At 39.3% G+C, this 22,731-nt stretch overlaps 1 protein-coding gene across 1 annotated transcript; it reads right to left on the reverse strand.

Annotated features, from left to right (window-relative positions):
* Positions 1-5,803: 5,803 nt before the first annotated feature.
* On the reverse strand, positions 5,804-7,299 carry MC4R (melanocortin 4 receptor). The gene has a single exon (XM_065831807.2). The coding sequence runs from the start codon at positions 6,914-6,916 to the stop codon at positions 5,921-5,923; it is 996 nt and encodes a 331-aa protein (XP_065687879.1). The 5' UTR covers positions 6,917-7,299; the 3' UTR covers positions 5,804-5,920.
* Positions 7,300-22,731: the final 15,432 nt, after the last annotated feature.

Consider the following 22,731-nt stretch of genomic DNA (forward strand, 5'->3'; position numbering starts at 1 on the left):
CTTTTCTTTTACTTTTCTTTTTCTTTTTCTTTTTCTTTTTCTTTTTCTTTTTCTTTTTCTTTTTCTTTTTCTTTTTCTTTTTTTTTCTTTTTCTTTTTCTTTTTCTTTTTCTTTTCTTTTTCTTTATTTTTAATTCAGACCCCTTCTTTTGTCTCCACTTTCAATGGGAAAACGAAGCTTGACTGTTTTTTTTAATAAATCAGTCTTTAATCTGTACTGAATACATTAGAAAGCTTGCTTGGTTGTTTTTATGATGTGCATGAGGGGCGTATGTTGTACTCTGCATTACCCGTGTTAGCAAAAGAAGAAATCTCAGATGTGCACAGAGATGTCATCTCAACAGTAGATATTTTTACAGCGGATATTATCTTCATAATATGTTTTAATTCCTCTGCATTTCAAAACAGTTACTGCAGATTATTGCACAAATAAACTGTTTTGTTTATGCTCTGCTTATACTGGCTCCAAATGTACTTGGACTCATGTTCATTTACACACCCACTGCCTTTCACAAAAAAATAAAGCTCTAATAAGCTATAATGTGTTTGTTTCAAAAACAGTTAAGTATGGAAAATTGCACACATTTATGAGTTTTAGTTTTCTTTCTTGTCACCCGGAAACATATATAAATGAATTTTTATTAATGCACAGCACAGTATATGTAAGATTTACAACGGATCCCTGCTGACACAGCCAGCAGAGGCTGCAGCCTGACCCACAGTGCTGTGTCAAGAGGAATGTGCCAGCGTCAGTGCTTGGTGGTAAAAGCTGTCCACAATTTCCACAAAAAGGACTATCTGAAAACCAATTAGGGAAGGTGGATCATTCTGAGGACTGAAATAATAGAAATAGGATGGGACTCAACAGTATATTGTTCAAAGTCATTAATTCAGAAGCTAATAACAGGTTTTGAACCTCTACAGTGAGAGCTCTTCAACAAGAAAGAGCCGAAGAGGGGAACATTTTGGGTTGATTAGTTCATGGCAGGGAAAAAAAAAAAAAAAAAAAAGAGACTAGCTGAAGCTATTGACACGAAAGAGGTTAATGATTTAGGTGAGGAGGTTTCTGTGGAATGGAACTAAAATGCACAGAGCAATGAGACTTCACCTGATATGCTGCTTACAGAATTGTTGCCTGCCATGTTGAACCAGATGCAGGCGCCAAGGTACCAGCAGCAGCAACGCCGGGGGCTGCTGGGTTGGCCCCTGTGAGGAGCGTCCAGTTCTGCCCCGTGCCAGACACAGCCGATTCCAGGGGATCCAGCGGCCCCAGCGCAGGGCACAGTTGAGCCCCTCAGCCACGGGTGAGTGCCTCGGGGAAAGCCTGGGGAAGAAAGGGCAAAACACTGCCCTGGTGTTTTGACTTTTTGTTTCCCACTAACTGAATCAGTAAGTAAATATTCATTTTAGTTGGTCATGAATTAGGTTCATTATCCTCAAATCAAGCCTGTTTCACCTGTGATGGTAGTGAGGAGGTGATACTCTTGCCTTCACCCAGACCCACAAGCTTTCTCATTCCTGTTCCTCCTGTTTTCTCCCTTTGTCCCACCAAGATGGGGAGTGAGCAGACAGCTGCGTGGGAGTTTTGCTGTTGGCCAAAGGCAAACCCACCACAAGGGCTGTGTGGTGAGTGTGCGATGACTTGGAGAACTCAGATTGATGGCAGTCCAGAAATATAAAAATACAGAAATATACCAAGCATAAAGGAGAACAAGTGAAACAAATGAACAATGTTTGCAAGGGATCAAATGAGTAAAAGCAGAATTGATGAGTACGCTTACATTACAAACGCAAAGAGGGTTATTTTAAATCCACAAATCTGAAATTTTTTTCTTCTATGAACAGAGTGAGCAAATATACGAAAAACTGCTAGGACAACAGAACCGTTCAAAACAAAAAAATCCAAGCATGGTCAATTCATAACATGGCTTATATGACAGTATCCGTAGTAGCAGTAGACAGTTTCTGTGACATATAAAGTCTCCTTTTTTTTTTTATAAGTGAGAGAAGCATTTCATCCACACTAGGATACTTGAGATATGAATTAGGGGATTGGAATATTAATTTAAAATCTGAAGTACCTTCTGGACAAACAATGAAAATTTCACCCCAAAAGGTACATCTTCTGAGAGCTCATTCCAGTGGGACTGAGACTGCAACTTTTATTCAAGCCTATAAGCAATACAGTATACTATAAATAACATCAGGACAAAAGTTCTCCTTCACCAGAATTCAGTTTGAGAATAGAGGAGCCTCCAATGAACACATTGTAGAATAGGATCAGTTTAACAACAAAAAATTCATTTTAGAATTACATTAATAATGTGTACTCTGCACACCTATTAAAGGCATAACTGAAGGCATTATTGCTGCACATTCAATAACATGTGAGTCCATCAGTGCATTCCTCCTCACTTCCAGATGACAGTGTATTCCATGTGTAAAGGGGATCTTGGATCATCATTCAAAATCCACTCTAGTGAGACCAGTTGCAGCCTTGTAAGTGTTTTTGGAGCTCTTCCCTTTGTTCAAAAACTACTTTAAAGCTAAAGAAACATCCTTCTTGAAGAAAGACCTTTTATTCAGAAATTTTGTGTATTATATTACAGCTAGTTATTGGGAAAGGGTGGAGAACCCAGCTCAAGCGAAGACTGCTTTCTAGGAGGCTGAGCAAATCCATTAGCCCCTTTTCTCCAGCAGAAGTGAAAATGTATATTCTTACACCTGTAAAGTGGAAACAAAGCCATTTCCTTGCCGCAGAGGAATGTGCCTTGGTTACAAAACATGACTAAAATGTTGAGCGATAAAGTGATTAGGGACCCACATATTTAAAGAAAGAAATCTCATTTTCTTAGAAGATTTTCAAATAGAAGAACAAAGTTCCAGCAAATCAAGTGTGGAATGTAATCCTCCACTGTCCCTACTCTCCAGCAAGCTAGATGAACTTGCTTATCTTTCACAACACCAATTTCTATGACTCTTCGCTGGAAAGCTGCCAGAGCTATGGGCAAACACAAACTGATTCAGCTATTGAGAAAGAACAGAGTATCTGGGAACAGGAAAACTATCTATGTAGGAGGTTTGCCAGCAATTTCAATAAATTACACTCTAAGACATAATACCATGAAATGAAAAAGTCCTCTTCAATTAAAAACTCTTTTCAAAAGTACGTATATATATTTAGCTTTGTAAAACAAAGACAGAAGAGCTGCTAAGCCAGCTCAGAGTCACTAAAACTCTGGAATAAGCTAGTTTTAAAAATTAGATTTCTAAATTATATTTAGAGCTTAATGGGGTAACAACTGTGTTGATAAGTCTTAGTCAAGAAATACACAGTGGTTTTGGAAACTACAAGAAAACCATTGATAAAAGTCTCTGCACTAACAGGTTACAAATTAATTGTTATTTCTCTTCCCCTTGAGTTGCAAAAAGAAGTGAGACTGTTAGTTTTAGGAATCAAACTAGGAGATCAGGAAGTAGTTTACTTCAGAATTCAGATGTGTTTAGATTAGGTGTCTGGTCCTTGTATAGCCTAAGGGGAGACAGACAAACTTTTGAGGTAAAGTTCAGTACCTAACGTAGTAACTTATTCTCTTTCCACTGGAGCCCCTCTGCATCCAGGGTCTACAAAGGGAATATCTGGAGCCAAATATCATAATTTATGGTCCTAAAATAGCTAAAAAAGCTAAAAACGATCAAGTTATATTTGTGTTCTGTTCGAACTGACATCAGCAGTTTCATGCATTGTCAGCAGAGCATTTTTGCATAGAAAGGCCTTTAATGAAGTCCATTGGATTTTTGAATAAACTATTAATTTAAATACTTTTTTTTTCAACATCTTCTACACAGCAACCATTATAAAGTGGCAATATCATTTACTAAAGCTATGAGAAGGGAACAGGGTGTGTTGCAAGAAATGTGGTGGATGGGGTAGACCATCTGTAAGATTAATGTGTAGGAGACATGATTCTTCTCCTGCTGGTCTGCCAAGTGACTTCAATGCACAGAATCAAATTATTTTCTTACTCTACCTGTAAGTAGAATGAAATTAAAGATCCTGAGACCCACCTTAAATCCTTCATGCTCTTTGAGAAAGGATCAAATGTTTTCACAGTTTTACAATGTCCTGAATATTTACCCACAACTGAAAGATAAGCTTTTGTCTGGAGGAATATCCCAGGAAGCAAAATCTGGGTTCTCAGAAATACCTTTTAATTTTATATCTTTCTTTAATGAGGGAACAAGCAGTTAGAGGTAACAAGCAGTTTCCAAGAAAACTAATAGGACTGCTTATCCAACTAATTCACCACTCACCTTGGTAAAATCAGGCATCTAGGGTTAAAACTTGAATTATTATTTACATTCAATTCTGAGTTTTTAAATCAGAACTTTTCAGGTCTTCTACCAATTAACCACTATGTTTTAATGCTTTCTGGGAATAAATACATTATTTTTTCTATACCCTTAAATAGAAGTTGATATTGTCAAGGTGTTAAGTGACACCTTCATGGAAACCTGTGTACTGATATTTATACTTTAAACACTTCTGAAGGTGCTAAAATCAGGGACCTGAGATCTCTATTATAATCTGTGGTGTGTCTTTTAGCATGAAACTGAGGAGACATCAAACAGCTGCCTGAAAAGGTGAACTGACTTCAAGCAGCAGTAACACACAGGGCTGCCAGATACAGAGCATGGGTTTAGAGACTTGTCAGCCAGCATACCTTCCATGTGATAGCATTGACCCCACAAATATCAGATGCTTCGCAATATGATCTGAGGTGCTCAAGTCAGATTCACATGTACTTTGACTCTGTAAGGATCCTGGAAGTGGATCCCATCTGCTAACACCACACCTCAGAGTAGAGGCCAGCTTGTTTCTGACAAGGATGTATTTTCTTCTGAAGCACAGAGGCCTTGTTGCCACACCACCTCAGAACAAGGAAGGACTGAATGCTCAGACTGAAGTTCCCTCTTCATCTTCATCAGGTATATCTCTCAGTGAATCTTTACATTGGTGCTGGCACTGTCAATCTCAAAAACGTATCTGCTTCATAGATGAATGGAGAGTGGTAGTCTACCTGAATGTCAGTCTAATAAATATATCCAGGGCTAAAAGATGTTCCACGAAACAATTTCAACTTTGGAAAAAAAGATACTCTCACACATACATCAATATCACCTTGGGAAAAATAAAATAAAATTTAAAACAAACAAAAAACAAAAAAAAAAAAAAAAAACAAACAAAAAAAACCAAACAAACAAACAAACAAACACCACAGCCAAACAGGAAACCCGAGCATTCAATTGTCTCAGTAACAGGCATTTGAAAAATCTTGTTGTTGTAGGCAAAAACCTTAACAAAGAAATAATTGCTGTTTGTGGAGTAGAAGGATAAGGGTTTAGAAGGAATGAACACAGATTGTCGGTTGCAGTAACCTTTATGAAAAACCTGCTTTCTAATTCCAGAGAAATTCTGATTTTCTAATAGAGAAGCATATGCTCTATTTTAAGCTGGATATAATGTAATGGATAGCTATAATTACTCCAACAGCATAAGGAACAGCATTAGCCAATATGTACTGTAAGTCAGGCAAGTTATATGTTTTGTCAGCAATTGGAACATACAGCTGCTCTTGTTTGTATGTATTTCACATTCGTCATTACATTTATTTGCTTACTTACAAATGGGTATGAAGTGCTACTTCTCTTTCCACACAAATAAATTACAAACTGTAGATATCACAAACATTCTACAGAAATATGAATTACACGTGAATGGCATACAAAGATGAGAGGGAAGGGAGACAGAAAGAGGTGCTCACTCTTAAAGATTTAACACAAATTCTGCTGAGAAAGAAGATCTGAAGGCTTGGAAGTCTGTGCTGCATGTGTCTTACACAATAAAGTATCCACTCAGTTTAATATTTGCCAGGAAAATCACAAAACCCTCTCAGGCTACAGCAGCATATAATCTCCTTGAATGTTTTCCTGAGCTCCTGGCTCCGGAATGCATAAATGAGTGGATCAATGATAGAATTGCACATGATGAGGATAAGGTAGAAGTTAAAGTGGGACATGAAGCACACACAGTAAGGGTTGTAGGGGCAGGAAATGTAGAAGATCAGGTGCAGGAAAAATGGTGCCCAGCACACAACAAAAACTCCGATCAGGATGGTGAGAGTGATGGCCCCTTTCATGTTGGCCCCTTGGCGAATAGGACCAGTCCCTGGAAGAACAGCAATCTTTTTGATATGCATCCGAGCCATCATGAACATGTGGACATAGAGGGATGCCATGAGAATGAGCATAGTGAAGAACATGCTGATAAGGCAGATGATTACAACGCTGCTGTCAGAGTAAATGATGAACAAAATGCCTGAGACTGTGCAAGCAGCCCATATGCATGTGATGATGACACCTACACGCTTCACTGTCATGATATTATGGTACTGGAGGGCATAAAAGATAGTAAAGTACCTGTCCACTGCTATTGAGAGGAGACTGCAAATCGATGCAAGCAAGGAACTGCAAATCACTGAGTCAATGACATTGTCAATGTTTATGGTAAAGCTCTGTGCATCTGTGTCTGTATTGTTTAGCAGCGTGATGACAATAGTTTCTGATCCATTGGATACACTCACTAGCATGTCAGCCACTGCCAAGCTACAGATGAAGAAGTACATGGGTGAATGAAGGTTCTTGTTCTTGGCTATTGCCGCAATGACCAGGACGTTCTCCAGCAAGCTGATGATGCCCAGAGTCACAAACACTTCAGGGGATACAAAGAGTTGCTCATAGCAGCCTCCGGAGGGGTGGCCCTTTGTATTGGGCTCGCTGGGAGCTCCATGCAGTATGTAGCTGTGGTTCCAGAAATGGAGAGGCTGGAGTGTCCCACGGTGCTGGGTGAAATTCATCTTATGGAGAGCTCCTTTCAGCTTTGTGCTTTTAAAACTCCTGTTCCTTTTGCATTCCTTTGAAAACCTTCTTCGGCTTTTCAGCCTGGGAAGAAAAGAAAAATAAGCCAGCACTGAGGCAGGCAGCAGTTCAGAACACTTTGACTGCTATTACAAAATAAGGTTACAAACTCAGAAATGCTGGTTTGCTCTCTCACAGACGCAGTTTCTGAATCATCATCACCACATTTACTTTGGCGATCTATATCACAGAGTCCCAAGAGCCAGTAAGTTTGCACCAGATTCTCCCCTGTGGTCAGTTCCTGTTAGTCCACTGGCATGCTGCAAGGCTTTTTTTTGTTCCCTTCCATTAAGAGAGGCAAACATAAAATGCCCAAGTGGTTGCTGCAGAACAGAAACTAATTTCAAACCGCAAGCACCAGTCTCGCTATCAGAGAGTGCATGCTGGCTGCCTGTTTTATGGTGTGTGGAGGAAAAAATATTCAAGGCACTCTCCGCCTCTACTTTGCCTTCCAGCCAATGGGGCTCAGGAGCCGCAGAGAGTCGAAGGGCTGCTGATTCTGAAACATCACATGGCACGGTAGATTCAGACGCAGCACGAGCTACCAGTAGTTACAGGAGAGCAGATAGACTACCAGAGATTTGTTTCCCTTCTTTAACTTCTCAGAGTAGTATTTTAATACTGACTTTTAATTAATCTTGCAGAACTGCACTAACAATCTTACAGAATTCCTGCAGCTGCACTGATGGCTTTTTATTTTTCAGACTGTGATTTACTGTGATTTACTCTTGCCCCTTCTGTGGCACAAAGTTACACTGCTTTGTATATGTGGTAAAAGAGGAAAAGGACAAGGCAGCAAGAGAATACTTATTTCCTCTTAGTTCTCTCTCCCAGATCTCCCTTGCATTACCAGCTTTTTGATGCCTCAGTTGTCCATTTGCAAGATGTGTTGTTGCAAGGTTGTATTATAATCTCTATTCTTCTTATATTTTTTTAAGAAATGGAGACCATCTAAGTATCAAAACTAGAACAAACAAGGAGCCAAAGTCAGAAACAGTTTAATAAACTGTCCTAAGTATTTTTTCTTGGTAGTAGCCTTCTTCATTGTCTTATTTACAAGAAGTAAAAAACTACAGAGTTCATAACAGAAGCCCTGTTACCATCAGGAACTAGAATGTTGGGCAGATAAATAAAAATCTGCATTTAGAACAGATAAAGGAAAGCAACAATAGACAAAGTTGCAACCTGTAAGAAATGGGGATCATACAGTGGTAATGACACAAAGACATCAATAAAACTCCTAAAAGCTCATCTGGAGGGATGTCCCTGTGCTTACCTGACATGAGCTGAAAATCAACTTGTGTGCAGTCTGCCAGGGAAAGCCCTTGAGAAGGAGGAAAAGAATGCCAAATGAATATGAAGAGACAAGAACAAAAGTTGGTTTGCTGTTTCCTCTTCAGGCATTGCAATTGAGGATTGAAAAACAAATATAGTGAACAAAGTCTAAAGTATAGGTGGATTTAAAACCTATGAAAACTCTAGGAAAGTCAGTCACTACACCTGAGAGTAATGTTTGCAAGGAAGTTGTTTGAGTAAACATTTCCAGTCAGCTACCACAAAAGCTGCAGAGGGGTCTATATCTGCCACAAGAGTCTATTTTCTTCAACCTCTCAAGCTTTTTTAATCTTCTAAGCGTCAGCATGTCTGTGGAAGGACAACTATCTGTATTCAACACACCAGCATCAGGGTTGAAGTATGATTTTACTTTCACATTTGGATTTGCTATAGATCTATGATTATAAAGACTTGTGTCAGAAGAAAAGCCTCAGCCAATTATTACTGGGCCTTTCCCTAGACAGTTTGTTTCATAAAGCTGAAACATAAACACCTAAGACAAAATACCTTGCAGCACAGAAAATCAAACACTTATCAGTTTGGAAAACATCATTCACGAACAGCATCCTTGCAGTGGAGAATAGCTTGCAGAGAGCGTGAGATTTACTTTGCTATGAAGACATAATGCAAACCAGGATTCAAAAAGATTTATTATCTAGTTGCTGATCCCTGGGCCAGTATACACTAACTCCTGCCACAGAGAGGACTTGCATACCTAACCCTTAAGGACATAGCTATGATGTGAGAGTGACAAAACTTATATAAAGACTGATGTGGGAGAGCAGTATTTCCCCAGACAATGTATTTTTGTCATTTTCTATACCTGCAGTCAGAAATGTATAATCTTCAAGTTATCCTAGGGAAGCAGCCACTCAACATCCCTTCCTTCATCATCCCTTTCACTGCTGAAAGTACACACAGCACAGAATCTCTCCCCTTCACCTCAGGTGGAGCTAGAGCAGGAGAGACTGGCAAGAACAGAGAGAAGCAATGTGCAGAGAAAACTGCCTTGTTTGCTAGAGTTGTCTGTTTGCCTATCCCTCTTCTGGCTCTTCTCTTTTCCTGCACATTATCTCCGTTCTCATCCCCAGTTGTCTTTCCATTTACTATCTCTCTTCACTCAGAAGCTATCCAGACAATGCTCCATACTTGACTTTTCTCTGGACATGGACATAAAAATGCAACATTGGTTGTAACAAAGGAAAGAAAGACACTTCTCTCCTACCCACAGCTATCACTCATCTCAAAACTTATGTTTTGCCTTCTTGGGGCACGGTTGTCATTCATATTTGTAGGATGACGGTATATGACTTAGAGCAGTAGAATTATGGTAGCTTAGCAACTCAGCTGAAGCACTGAAGAGGTGATATACCATTAGCCTGCTCTGACTAGAAGGTAGAACTGGTTCTATGAGCACTTTTTTAAAATTAGAGATGTGTGTGCATCTAAATACTTCTACGATAGAGGACAGATACATGCCTCTGGCTTCCACTCAACAGGAAACAAATCATATAATGTTAAAATAGTTCAAAGGATCCTAGCTCTTCCATGCCTGAAGATGTGTCAATATTCCATTTTTTTTCTAGTCATAGATAGCAGAAGCATTGCTTCCAATACATTGCCTAAACTGTTTCTTAAATTTTAAAGACCTAAGCTGAGCTAATATTTCTTTTGAAATCAGTGACTAGCAAGCTATTCCGTATCATGGAAAAACAGCCATGGCTGCATAAAACTATAAATTGATAACAGTGATATATTAATATGAGTTCCAGATCTTAAGAGATCATAAGAGAAATAAAATATTAATGAAGATTTGATACCTGCCTCCTCTTTCAACATAATGAAGAGTCATATAATAAAAAATATTATTTTGACCGTCTTTAGAATCCTTGTTTTAGGACTACACAATTCCCCCAAGTCCTATGCTCTGTTACCAGATAGATAGCCCCAACACTCACCCTCCAGATAAGGTTACAGCCATCTCCACCTCACATTTTGAAGAGTTGAATTATCCTCTGACAGTTGCTTTTGAAAATCAGAAGAAAGCATTCACTGGAATCAATAATAAGCAGATAAAATCCCACTGGCGATTCAAGAAGACCGGCAGAGCCATGAGCAGGCTGTATTATGGGAGAAAAAGAATGGTAGAGAGAGTTAGCACAGGTACCTCCCCGGTCAGATGCGTAGTCTGAGATCTCTTTGAATCCCATGTCCATGTTGCTCAAGCACAGAACTGATATTTGCCATGTTAGCAGCTGTCAGTGGAAACAGAGGAGGGGTTGTGAGAAGCTGAGTAGAAGGAGGAGCCAAAAAAATATATTATTAACAGTTAATCAATCCCTCAGAGTTGTGTGAGTGTGCCGGTACTGTGCAAAGGGTGCTGCTGCATTTACATGCACAAGCATAATTGAAAGAAGTTTTGATATATATGCTCAGATCCATTTTTTTGGTGCATTCAAAACCTCAGGTCCATAACACAGTAGAAAGACTATAGTATATTTTATCATGATGATTCTGAAATATCAAAAGACACAGGCAATTAAACTTCGGAAGCTTCTGTGGGATTTTAATCTGCATCGTATCTCTATATAACAGTAAAGGAAAATTCTGCCTAACACTCAAAATACTCACCAAAAGTGTTTCAAATAATGCAATGTGCTTTTCCATCCGATCCCCAGATGTTATCAGAAGAAACATTTATTTGATTCTTTCTAGCTTCTGTAAATTAACATAGGATCAATATGGAGACACTTGTTCTTGTATTTGGACTGGTAGGGTTTTTTAAGTTGGTCAGTGAACATATAGGCTTATTTTCTAGCAACTTTTGTACAAGTATGGAGAGACAAATCAATACAGAACTATCATAAACTTCAGATTCTGCCCTAGGATACATAGGAATACAGTGGAAAATTGGCACTGGTTTTGGATGAAGTAAAGGTGATGTTTGTTGCAGATAGAAAAGAAAATCCACGTGGTAGAAGGTATAGAACTTGAGATGTCTGTGCGTAATGTTACTTCTCAGAAAAAAAAAAAAAAAAAAATTTAGACCAAATAAATTATTCTTTGTACTTGTATAAACAAGTTCGAAAAACAGGTAATGAATCAGTTGGGGGGTCTTAGTCAATCAAGAATAAATTGTGTAGTCAAACTTCTATTCAGAGTCACGGAAATGTTGGTTGGATTGGATTTACACCAGCTCCTACTTGGAGTGAGATTGTCACCAATATTGGATCAGATCACCTGCGGCTTTTTTAGTTAACTGTTGAAAACTTTCAAGAATGGACATCCCACTACCTCCCTGCATAACCTGTTTCTATTATTCCTTGCTTTTCCAGGTAAAAAGTATTTCCTAATCTGAATCCCCCAAGACTAGGTTTCGTGCCCTACAGGAGAGGCAGAGGGATCTGGACTAGTAAAGTTTTTTTTTGAGAAGGAAGCTAAGAGGTGATCTAATAGCAGATTAATCCAATCTAATACCTCATGAAAGACAAGGTATAAAGGTGATAGGGATAAACTCCTCTTGGTAGTGACAGGGAATATAACAAGCAGCAGCAGTCACGGATTATGGCTTGGGTATGTAATCTAAATTCCTGCCCATTGTGACAGCCCTTTGATGAACCAGTTTTGGCTTCTCCAAATCCCTCTTGAACTGCAGCGGTCCAAAGTCGAACACTGTTCTGGGTACGACCTAACACATGCCAAGTCGAGAGGGATAATAACCTACTTCAATCTGTCAGCTGTGCTTCTAATGCAGCTGAGTGTCTACTTTGCCCCATTTGCACTTTTGGCTCACATTGGGGTTCACATTCGACATAACCACTTTGTTGTCCTTTTCAGCAAAGCTGCTACTCAGGCAGTGAGTGCTGGTTGTGTACTGATGTGTGGGGTTATTCCAGCCCGTGCAAAGAGGTTTCTACTTCTGGTTCACCTTCATAAAGCTATTTTTTGGCCCAATACTCGTGTAACCCAACATCCCTCTGGATCAAAGTTCTGCTGTTTAGTAGGTCCACCACCCACCCCTTCAACTTACTATGATCTGCAAATTTGTGGATAGTGCATTCTCTATTGACATCCTTGTTACTGATGGAGATACAACCAGTAAACACCCCAGAGTACTACATTTGTTCCCAGCTATCAGCTGGCCTGTAGCTCAGTGTTCAGTACATCGATCATTACCTTTTGAAACCATCAGTCCAAGCAATTGTCAGCCCACCTGTGACAGGCAAATGGAAGCACTGGCCAGTGGAAAACTGCTCTATACATTTTCATCTAGCTTTTTATTTTGGAGTGCTGATTGCTTTGTAATGTTTGTAATTTATTTTTAACCCTTCTCACTTGAGGTGAAAGCAGTTTTTAAGTAAAGGAGTTTCAGTGTTGACAGCAGGAGTCTCTGTAGCTTGCCTCTTTTCCTCATGTCTGTTAGTTAGAAAAGCAGGATAACTCTTAGGCCAATCTGGCCACTGAAAAACACAGAAATGTATACTCTGCTGGCATATTATACATTTGCACTTGCTTGAAGATGCTGTAAATGCACAGAAGCTGAATGTTTTCCATTAAAATGGCTTGGGGAGCACAGAGCCTTTAAGCACTTGACTCTTTAAATCTGAGTTCAGTTCTATTTTAGGTGATTGTTGTTGTGATCATGGAGATCATTAATTTGCAGTCAATGCAGTAATCACCATCCTTGTCCTAGTTCTTTCTCCCCCATTCCATCTCTCCCAAATAATCAATTTTCTTTTACTTGTTTTTAGATTTAGGTGCTTGCCTGTTCAGACTCAGCTGAACCACTTTGTACAAATGACTCCACAATCTCCTTAGTGTTGATATCCCTTTCCAGATACCTCTCCAAAAGACATAAAGCAGCATGCAGGATTAAGTACAAATTAAACATTGCTATTTATCCAGAATAGTAAACCAAAACCTAATAATTCTGAATTTGTGACTTCCTCAATTTGTTCTATGTCAAAAAATAAGCTGTTAACCTGGCCTTTTCCTTTGTTCATGACCTTTGTACACAAATACAACAGAAAATACTTCAAACTACTACATGCTCTTCCTCACTCCCTATAAGCTCCCTAAAAGAGCAGATTTCAGCACTACCCTTCCTTCTCTCACTTTGAATTGTGAGATAATTTTATATTAGGAAGTTTAGAATGATCTTCACTTTTCCAGTTTATCATATTCAGTTTTCTGCCAGAATGATATTCGGCATTTTTCTGTATGAGAGTTGTAGTAGCATTTTCTTCTGGCAGAAAAATGATCTAGTCAGTCCAGCTGTCTAACCATGAAAGCTTGAAAAATTGTAGGTCTCATTATAATTGAGTGAGAAGCAGAGAACTAAGGCAGAAAAATTGACAGATCATCATTTAATGGCAGCCCGAGGTTGCATTGTGGCAAAAAAGCAACTGTTTTCGATGATTTCATCACTTCAGCTTTTCAGAAGAGTCCTCAGATTGAGGCTATAACCTACAGTTACTGTGAGATGGAAAGTGACTATCCAGCCTGAGTTTTCTTTTCCAATCTATTCAATTCTGGAGATGACTGTTATTCCAATGGAAACGTCGTAAGGCCACTTCTTTGACATATACTGTAAAGTGACTGATGCTACACATGCAAAACAATAAATAGGTTTGGAAATCATCAATTAGGACCCTCTGTGTGCTGGTTTTGGTGGAGATAGAGTTAATTTTCTTCACAGTAGCTAGTATGGTGCTAATTTTTGAATTTGTGCTGGAAACAGTGTTGAGAACACAGGGATGTTTCAGTTACTGTTGAGCAGCACTCACACAGAGTCAAGGCCTTTTCTGCGTCTCACACTACACCAGTGAGTAGGCTGATAGTGCACAAAAAATTCGGAGGGGACATACCTGGAACAGCTGACCCCAAGTGACCAAAGGGAAATTCCAGACCACGTAATGTCATGCTCAGCAATGAAATTAAGGTCAAGGTTGGTAGGGAGGACACTGCTCAGGGACTGGTTGGGCATCAGTCAGTTGGTGGTAAACAATTGTTTCAATTTGCATCACTTGCCTTTCTTGGGTTTGTTATTTTCTTTTTCCTTGCATTTTAGCATTATTTTTTATTTTATTTTGGTTATTAAGCTGTTTTTATCTCAACCCACAAGTTTCCTCACCGTTACCCTTCTGATAATCTTCCCTCAGTCTTGCTGGGGAAAGTAATTGAGTGGCTGTATGGTGCTTAGTTGCCATCTGGGGTTAAACCACAACACTCTGTAGATGAGGATTATTAATTTTCTGGCTTAAGGAAGATACCAGCAGCTGCAGGTAAGACCCTACCTCCAATGTGTGCATTATCTTATAGTGTTGGATGGCACATGCCCTGAAAGGCTTATGCTTGCAGAGTTTTGGGGTCTAAAACCTTGTGGTGATGCAGGTGTGGGGTACAAAAACATCCAGTTAGATCTGAACATGTATTATAAAATAAGAGGGGACATTAATCCTACAGAAACCATAGTCTGATAGTAACTTAATGCAGAAAAGAATGGATTAAGGAAGTACAGTCCATTCACTCCAAAATGAACTCCGAACAGCCCAGCATTTAGTAATTCGGTATTGTAAATTTACATTCTCAATGGTTTATAGCTATGGGACCTATGTTTGCATCCAGCTGCTTTGTGCTTAATATCTATGGGTATAAGAATGCTAGTCTTCTATACTAAAACCCTTGTATTGTTTCACTTACATCTTGATTCTCTGATTATGTATTTTGTGTATTTGACAAGCTCACAAATTACTAGGCTACTGTTGTTACCATGACATCATCTCTTTAGTACCTTTACAGAGAGAGCTCTCTGCTTTAGTAGCCACTGTTCAAGATGCATAATTTATGTCTAGAAGGACTTACATAAATACAGGTACTGAAAAACACATAATTTTAACCCTCCTTAATGTTTTCCACACACAAATGTATATGTATATATATGTGTGTATATATATATATATATATATACACATATATAATTCCATGTAAATATATTTGTAATTCTATGTACAGGAGATAGGAGCTACTCCTCAAGAAAACCCAAGGCAGCTTCAGCTCTGTCAACAGAGGTAGTCTCTAATTGTATAGCTACATAGTGGACTTCCATGGCTTCCATCCATTTTGATAGCCCTTCAAAGCACTCTGGTTTTTATCAAAGATATCAGATAAATCCTGGACAGAGTCTGTCAGTTCAGCGGGGAGTGGTTAATCTCCTTATGAAATGTTTTCCTCCATAGGAATTACATTATCTGAAAACAACTAGATATACTGGAGTCATAGTATGGTATAAGGCATAAAGAAGATGCACCAAGTCATATGACAAATGAGTGAGTTAACCAGCAGTGGTGTTAGGATGAGACTGTAGATTAAAGAACAAACCTTAGAGTGCTGTCTTACACATCATCACTAGGCATGCAATCCAAAATTGTCGCAGTTTTCTTTAAGAACTGGGCACAGAAAGGGAAAGCACAGAATGTCTAGACTTTTGAAGAGCAATAGTGTGTCTGCAGTGGTTTGGTTTCTTGACAATCTCTTTACATCAGTCATCAACATACAGTGACAAGAATACCTCATTTCATCTTGTGACAACTGCTGCAACTGCTGGTATTATTTCAAAGATCTCTGGTACTTTAAAAAGTCTGAATTAGAAGACTATATTGACAGTGAAGCTGACCCACTGGAAAGTAGAAATATTTTATTTTCAAAGCTCTCATAGAGAAAGTCTTTGAAAATTCGGGGGCATGAACCTATTTATTTTTTGAATAGCAGAGATCATCTGTGCTAGATCATTACTCAGAACTCTTAGTCATCACTGAAGAATCATTCCTATTAAACTCAGGAGGAGCCTCCTTTCTTTTCTTTTTTAGGATGAGGAAGCAGGCATTATAAATGCTTTTCCTCTCTACTGCTGGGATACAAATTTTATGGATGCCTGTGACAGAGGCTGATAATTTTCTGTCATAGCAGATTTTCATGAAAAGGAAAGGATGAAAGCGTATATGAGAGCAGTGCAATAGGTTAAATGGAGTACCTCTTGCATTTATGGTGTCCAAAACTCCATATTCTAATGCTGTCAGAGAAAGAACAGGAGGCAAAGGAGATAGCCGCCATAGAAGAGTAACGTGTAAATCATCTTGTTATGACATGGTGCAGAGCAGGATGGCTGAGAATTCAACCTGGTCTTAGAGATGCTTTTTCATCAACAGAATAGATAGAACTGGTGGGGGTCTAAATCCTGAAAGTGAATTAAAGATCAATAAAGGCTCAGAGGCAGTCTTTTTTCTAGAGAACTGTAGGTGACAGTACATCATCTTTGAGAAGTGATCAAGAAAATCCCCAGAGGCTGTTGGAGAATGGCTTAGCCGTTGTACAAGCAGAGCCTATTCTGAAGGCCTTAGCATAAGTGGCAAAACTAGGCCGCAGTGGGAACCGCTGACTGTTTCAGTAAAATCAGCAAGGTCACTGAGACCTTGGCAGAGTTTCACAAACAGTTTTCAAGAGCACAAGAATGTAGAATAAGCATAGCTAGCAGCTGCAAGTAGGAGGACCATGCAAATGTACTGTTAGAGCTTAAGTCAATTAGTAGGTGACAGGTATGCATAATTATCGTGAATTGTATAAGTATATGCTATTCGGGCTAATAAATCGAACTATGCTTTATCACTCATATTGAGTCGACCTGCGTGTTCCTCCGTCGCTCAAAAGAGGCCTCAAGTTAGAGCTGAAATTCTTTAATATATTAATAGTATTTAATCTTTTTACTGAAAAGAAATAGATGTTTTTTGAAGCTGAGTGCTCAATTGAGAAATTGAAGGGTTAATTGAAACCTTTGAGGGCTAAACAGGAATCATCAGTGTAGTGAATGCTGTATCCAAACAAACACTGCACTGTTGTTTTGGGTTTTTTTCATTTCATTTTGGTCTTGGACCTGAAAATCACAGAAAAAGATCTTGGAATTCATAAGTGGAAGAGAAACAAATTAGTTTAGCCCATCCAAGAGCTTATACTTGAAACAGATGAAGATCTTCTAGTTATAGATGCATAAATAAATGAATTAATACATAGAATCATAAACAAATAATATCTCTAAAATGAAAAGGAAAACCCAGGGATGTCTCCATTTGTCTATGACATACAGCAAGCTTATACTTTCCATAGAGAACTGTTGTAGGCAGGGAATAAAAGATTAGAAAAGTAGGAAGGTTTCTACATCCCTTGCTAGTGCCATTACTTTCTGGCAGAACAGGGAAAAAGAAAGTACCAAAAGATCCCAACATGCCATATGGCAGACTCCTCAATGAGACAGGGAGTGTCTCCAGCCACGTAAACTGGGTTGTCAAATGGCTTGTGTGCAGGCTCATTTCTCTAGCCCTCTACTCCACAGTGAATGCTACTGTGATGCTGCGTGAGCAACAGAGATGAGATTTCTTCCTCACGTAATGGTGTACAAGAACAAAGCAGAGAATTGTAAATATGGGATGTAAGGGAAACAAAGACAATTTAAATGCACACTACATTTTCTTTTCAGTAAAAGAAAACAGAAAACAAGCTAAAATCCCTCCAGGGACTATTAGCCTGACCAAACATATACAGATAAGCCAGTGTGCTACATGTTAAGATACTGTATATTGCTGCAGATAACTAAAAAATTGTCAAAAGAAAAAAACACTTCAGAGACTAGTTAGGTAAAGATCATCAAAGAAAAATGAAAAAACTTGTAAAAAAAAAAAGCAATTTTTCATCACTATGGGCATCTTTTAAAAGCTTACTCAAAATGAACATGATAGATAATTACATCCTGGGAAGAGCTGTCTGAGTTAGATTTCTTTTTGAGAAGGGAAACAATTTCCAACAATTATCACTGCTAATATTAAACAGAACTTCCTTGGCATCTTTCTTTAAGAACTCTGAGTGTTTTTTCTGGCTGTCTTCAAATTCAGTCGGATACACGATCTAAGTTAACTCAGGTCGCATATTACATGTTTTCCAGAAAAATGGTGATTCATCTTTCTTTCTTTAAGAAATGAAATTCAGAACTCCTTTGAAAGAAATCAATCAAGCAACTTTTTTCTCCACCTATGAGGAGGTTTTCATTGTAATTTTAGAAAATGCTTATCAAAAGAAGAGGAGAAGAGTAAAATACAGTTACAGAAGTGAACTAGCTTATTTGTGGTACCTAATCTATGTGCATTATAACATGCTTAGAAACAGACTAATTCAATTATAATCATAACTCCAGGGGCAAAAATACTGAGAAAGTTGTAACACTCACCTAATACAAGGTCATAGTTTCCTTAAGACAACTCTTTAGCAAACTGGATTACCTCTGCTTACTTCAGATTATAAAGAGAGATTGTTGTATCTGGTAGAGGAAATAAAATATCCTGTCAAACCCGCAGAGTCTCTGAGAAGCAAGGAAAACCAGAAATGGAAGGAAAACAACCCTACCTTCAGCTGAGAAGCTACTCATGGGAGGGGCATAACCTCCCCTGTCGAGGTTTCCAGGTGTAGTTATGTGTGTAGCTCTCATCTATTGGGAAGAGCTAGCACTGCTAAGTACTGAAAGACTTTTATTTTAAAATAGCTCTTGTAAGCATCGCTCTATATCAGTAACTAGTAGTAAGAAAAAGATTTTCTGCAGTGAAACATAGCAAGCTCCTTGTGAGGGCCATCAGCTTCTTTGCCACCTCACCTAGTATAAAGTCCACATAAATGACAGTTAGCAAGGTAATTAAAATTCAAGCAAATTATTTTCTTGCTTAAAATGATTCAAATCACTCTGAGCCAAAAGCGAGTAGTGTTCTGTGCTAGGGTCATGGAAGACATGTAATTACATTCTGATTAATTTAAAGGACAGAAAAGAGAAACAGGATGAAGTATTATAGGTCTGTTTTAACTATCAAATATGAGGATGTGCTCCCACTACTTGCTATATGAGAATATCTATGTATTTTGTATTAAGCAAGCAATTTAAAGGCCACTGATGTTCTAGTTCAGTCGAATAGTAAAAAACCTTTTCTCATTTGAAAAAATATGTTATTTTCTTTACATTTGCCCTACACCTCCAGAGACAGTTTTCCACACATAATGGCAAGGAATTAATGAAAGTAGAAGTTGAAAACTTTCTAGTGCTTTTAGACAGTCAGTGGCAAGAAAGGCAATTTTGTTTAAAAGCATGTGATTTCCAAACAGTCTATTGCTGTTTTCAGAACAAATATCTGCAGAATTAGTGGTCTGTCATGTTTAATTACTGAATTTTGGTTAGTGTTCAGGGACTGTTTCTACCAGGTGCAAGATCAGAGCATCCCAATACGTAGGAAGTCAAGGAAGGGAGTCAGGAGACCTGTGTGGTTAAACAGGGAGCTGCTGGGTAAGCTCAAGTGGAAGAGGAGAATTTATAGATCATGGAAGGAGGGGCTGGCTACTTGGGAAGAATATAAGGCTGTTGTCAGAGGGTGTAGCAGGGCAACTAGGAAAGCTAAGGCCTCCTTAGAAAGAGACCTGGAGAGAGAGGTCAAGGACAACAGAAAGATCTTTTTCTAATAATGGCAGATAACATAAACACCAGAGACAATGTAGGCCCACTGATGAACGAAGTGGGTGCCCTGGTGACAGAAGATACAGACAAGGCAGAGTTACTGAATGCCTTCTTTGTCTCTGTCTACTCTGCTGGAAGCTGTCCTGAGGAGCCCCGTACTGCTGAGAACCCAGAGGAAGGCAGGACAATGGAGGAGTTTGCCTCAGTTGATGAGGATTGGGTTAGGGAGCAATTAAGTAATCTGGACATTCATAAATCCATGAGTCCAGAGGGGAATGCACCCGTGGGGGCTGAGGAAGCTGGCTGAGTTCATTGCTGGACCGGTCTCCATCATCTTTGCCAAGTCTTGGGAAATGGGAAAGGTGCCTGAGGTCTGGAGGGAAGCAAATGTCACTCCAGTTTTCAAAAAGGGCAAGAAGGAGGACCCAGGTAACTATAGACGGGTCAGCCTCACCTCGATCCCTGGGAAACTGATGGAACGACTGATCCTTGGTGCCATCTCACGGCATATCAAGCATAAGAGGGTCATCAGGGGCAGTCAACATGGCTTCACCAAGGGGAAGTCATGCTTGACCAACCTCATTGACTTTTATGAGGACATAACAAGATGAATGGATGATGGCAGCGCGGTGGATGTGATCTACCTTGACTTCAGTAAAGCACTTGACACAGACTCCTTACAGCTAAACTGAGGAAGTGCAGTCTGGAAGACCAAGTAGTGAGGTGGACTGTGAACTGACTGAAGGAAAGAAGCCAGAGAGTGGTGGTCAATGGTGCAGAGTCTATTTGGAAGCCTATATCTAGTGGAGTGCCTCAGGGGTCAGTACTGGTGCCCGTATTATTCAATATATTCATCAATGATTTGGACGAGGGAATACAGCGTACTACCAGCAAGTTCGCTGATGACACCAAGCTGGAACGAGTGACTGACACGCCAGAAGGCTATGCTGCCATCCAGCGAGACCTGGACAGGCTGGAGAGTTGGGCCGGGAAAAGTTCAATGAAATATAACAAGGGAAATTGTTGAGTATTGCATCTGGGTAGGAACAACCCCAGCTTCTGTCATAAATTGGGAAATGACATATTAGAGAGCAGCATAGGGGAAAGTAACCTGGGGGTCCTGGTGGACAACAGGATGACCATGAACCAGCACTGTGCCCTTGTGGCCAGGAAGGCAAATGGCATCCTGGGGTGTATTAGAAGGGGGGTGGTTAGTAGGTTGAGAGAGGTTCTCCTTCTGCTCTACTCTACCCTGGTGAGACCACATCTGGAATATTGTGTCCAGTTCTGGGCCCCTCAGTTCAAGAAGAACAGGCAACTGCGGGAGAGAGTCCAACGCAGAGCAACAAAGATGATGAAGGGAGTGAAGCATCTCCCTTATGAGGAAATGCTGAGGGAGCTGGGTCTCTTTAGCTTGGGGAAGAGGAGACTGAGGGGTGACCTTATTAATGTTTACAAATATATAAAGGGTGAGTGTCAGAAGGATGGAGCCAGGCTCTTCTCAGTGACAACCAATGGTAGGACAAGGGAAAATGGGTTCAAACTGGAACACAAGAGGTTCCACTTAAATTTGAGAAGAAACTTCTTCTCAGTGAGGGTAACAGAACACTGGAACAGGCTACCCAGGGGGGTTGTGGAGTCTCCTGCTCTGGAGACATTCAAAACCCACCAGGACACCTTCCTGTGTAACCTCATCTAGGTGTTCCTGCTCTGGCAGGGTGATTGGACTAGATGATCTTTCGAGGTCCCTTCCAATCCCTAACATTCTGTGATTCTGTGGTTTTATATCAAGTGTTTGATATATTTATGTGAAGGAACTAAATGAACGTAGGACCCCATTGTCCTAGACATTGTGAAAAATACAATCTATCTCTTCCTCAGAGAGCAATTGACGTCTCAGAGTGGGCTGGTTTTTACACAGGAAAGTAATTCTTGCTTGACCTCTACAATGTCTACCTAAACTACAATTTTATGTTGAACCCACTCAACACAGTGCAGTTCCCACTATTCCTATTAAATTCAAAGCACTTCCTGGACTAGAGACCAACTTGAACGAGAATTCAAAATATAAGTCATTTAAAGAGAATATCAAGCTTCACAGGAGTCTAAACTCTGTGCTTTTATCAGCTTCATCCCATGGCATTTTCTATACAAAACAGTTTCCAATCCAGAGGTTAATGCAGAGGTTAGCGGTGGATACAATTAATAAGCTACACTTTTTTTTGAAACAAACTATGTGTGCTTTTAGAAAACTATCAAATTCTTATCAATTATATATTGTAACTCCAGGCTTTTTATTGATTTCTTTTCATGCTTTCTAGCCTAAAGGTATACCCTCTTTTCTGTGCTTGGATGGTAAGTATCTTTAGTGGGGGTTGTTGTACAGGTTCCTTCTTTGAATTCAGACAGTAAATACATTTTACCATTTTCATGTCCAAATTTCAATCATTTGCTATTTTGAAATGAGATCAAGATAGTGATCAGACTTATTACCTTGTGGCTGGATAGACATCAGCATTTCTGACTCTCCCGCTGCTACATTCATGCGAGATTTGTACGTTCTTAAGTTATTTCATACACAGTAGGGATCATAATTTTGTCTGACACTAATAGGTTTCTTGCTCAGGCAGAGACATTTTCTGGAACCTGTTGAAATTTTGCTTTTAAACCTTCATTTGAATCAGCTCATCTTGTGAAATACCAATTCAGTTCCATACAGTTTCCTAAGTTCTCCTCAAGCTCTTGGCAAAGCTTATTTAAGTTTAAGGGGAAAAAATAGTAGAAAGGTTTAATAAAAGTTTATTTGCATTTTATTACAAATGGTAATACTCTGAAACTCTTTAACAATATAATTTTTGGAAATGCCATATCTTCTGCTGA

Source organism: Patagioenas fasciata, chromosome 2, assembly GCF_037038585.1.
Source record: "Patagioenas fasciata isolate bPatFas1 chromosome 2, bPatFas1.hap1, whole genome shotgun sequence".
NCBI classification, from domain to species: Eukaryota; Metazoa; Chordata; class Aves; order Columbiformes; family Columbidae; genus Patagioenas; species Patagioenas fasciata.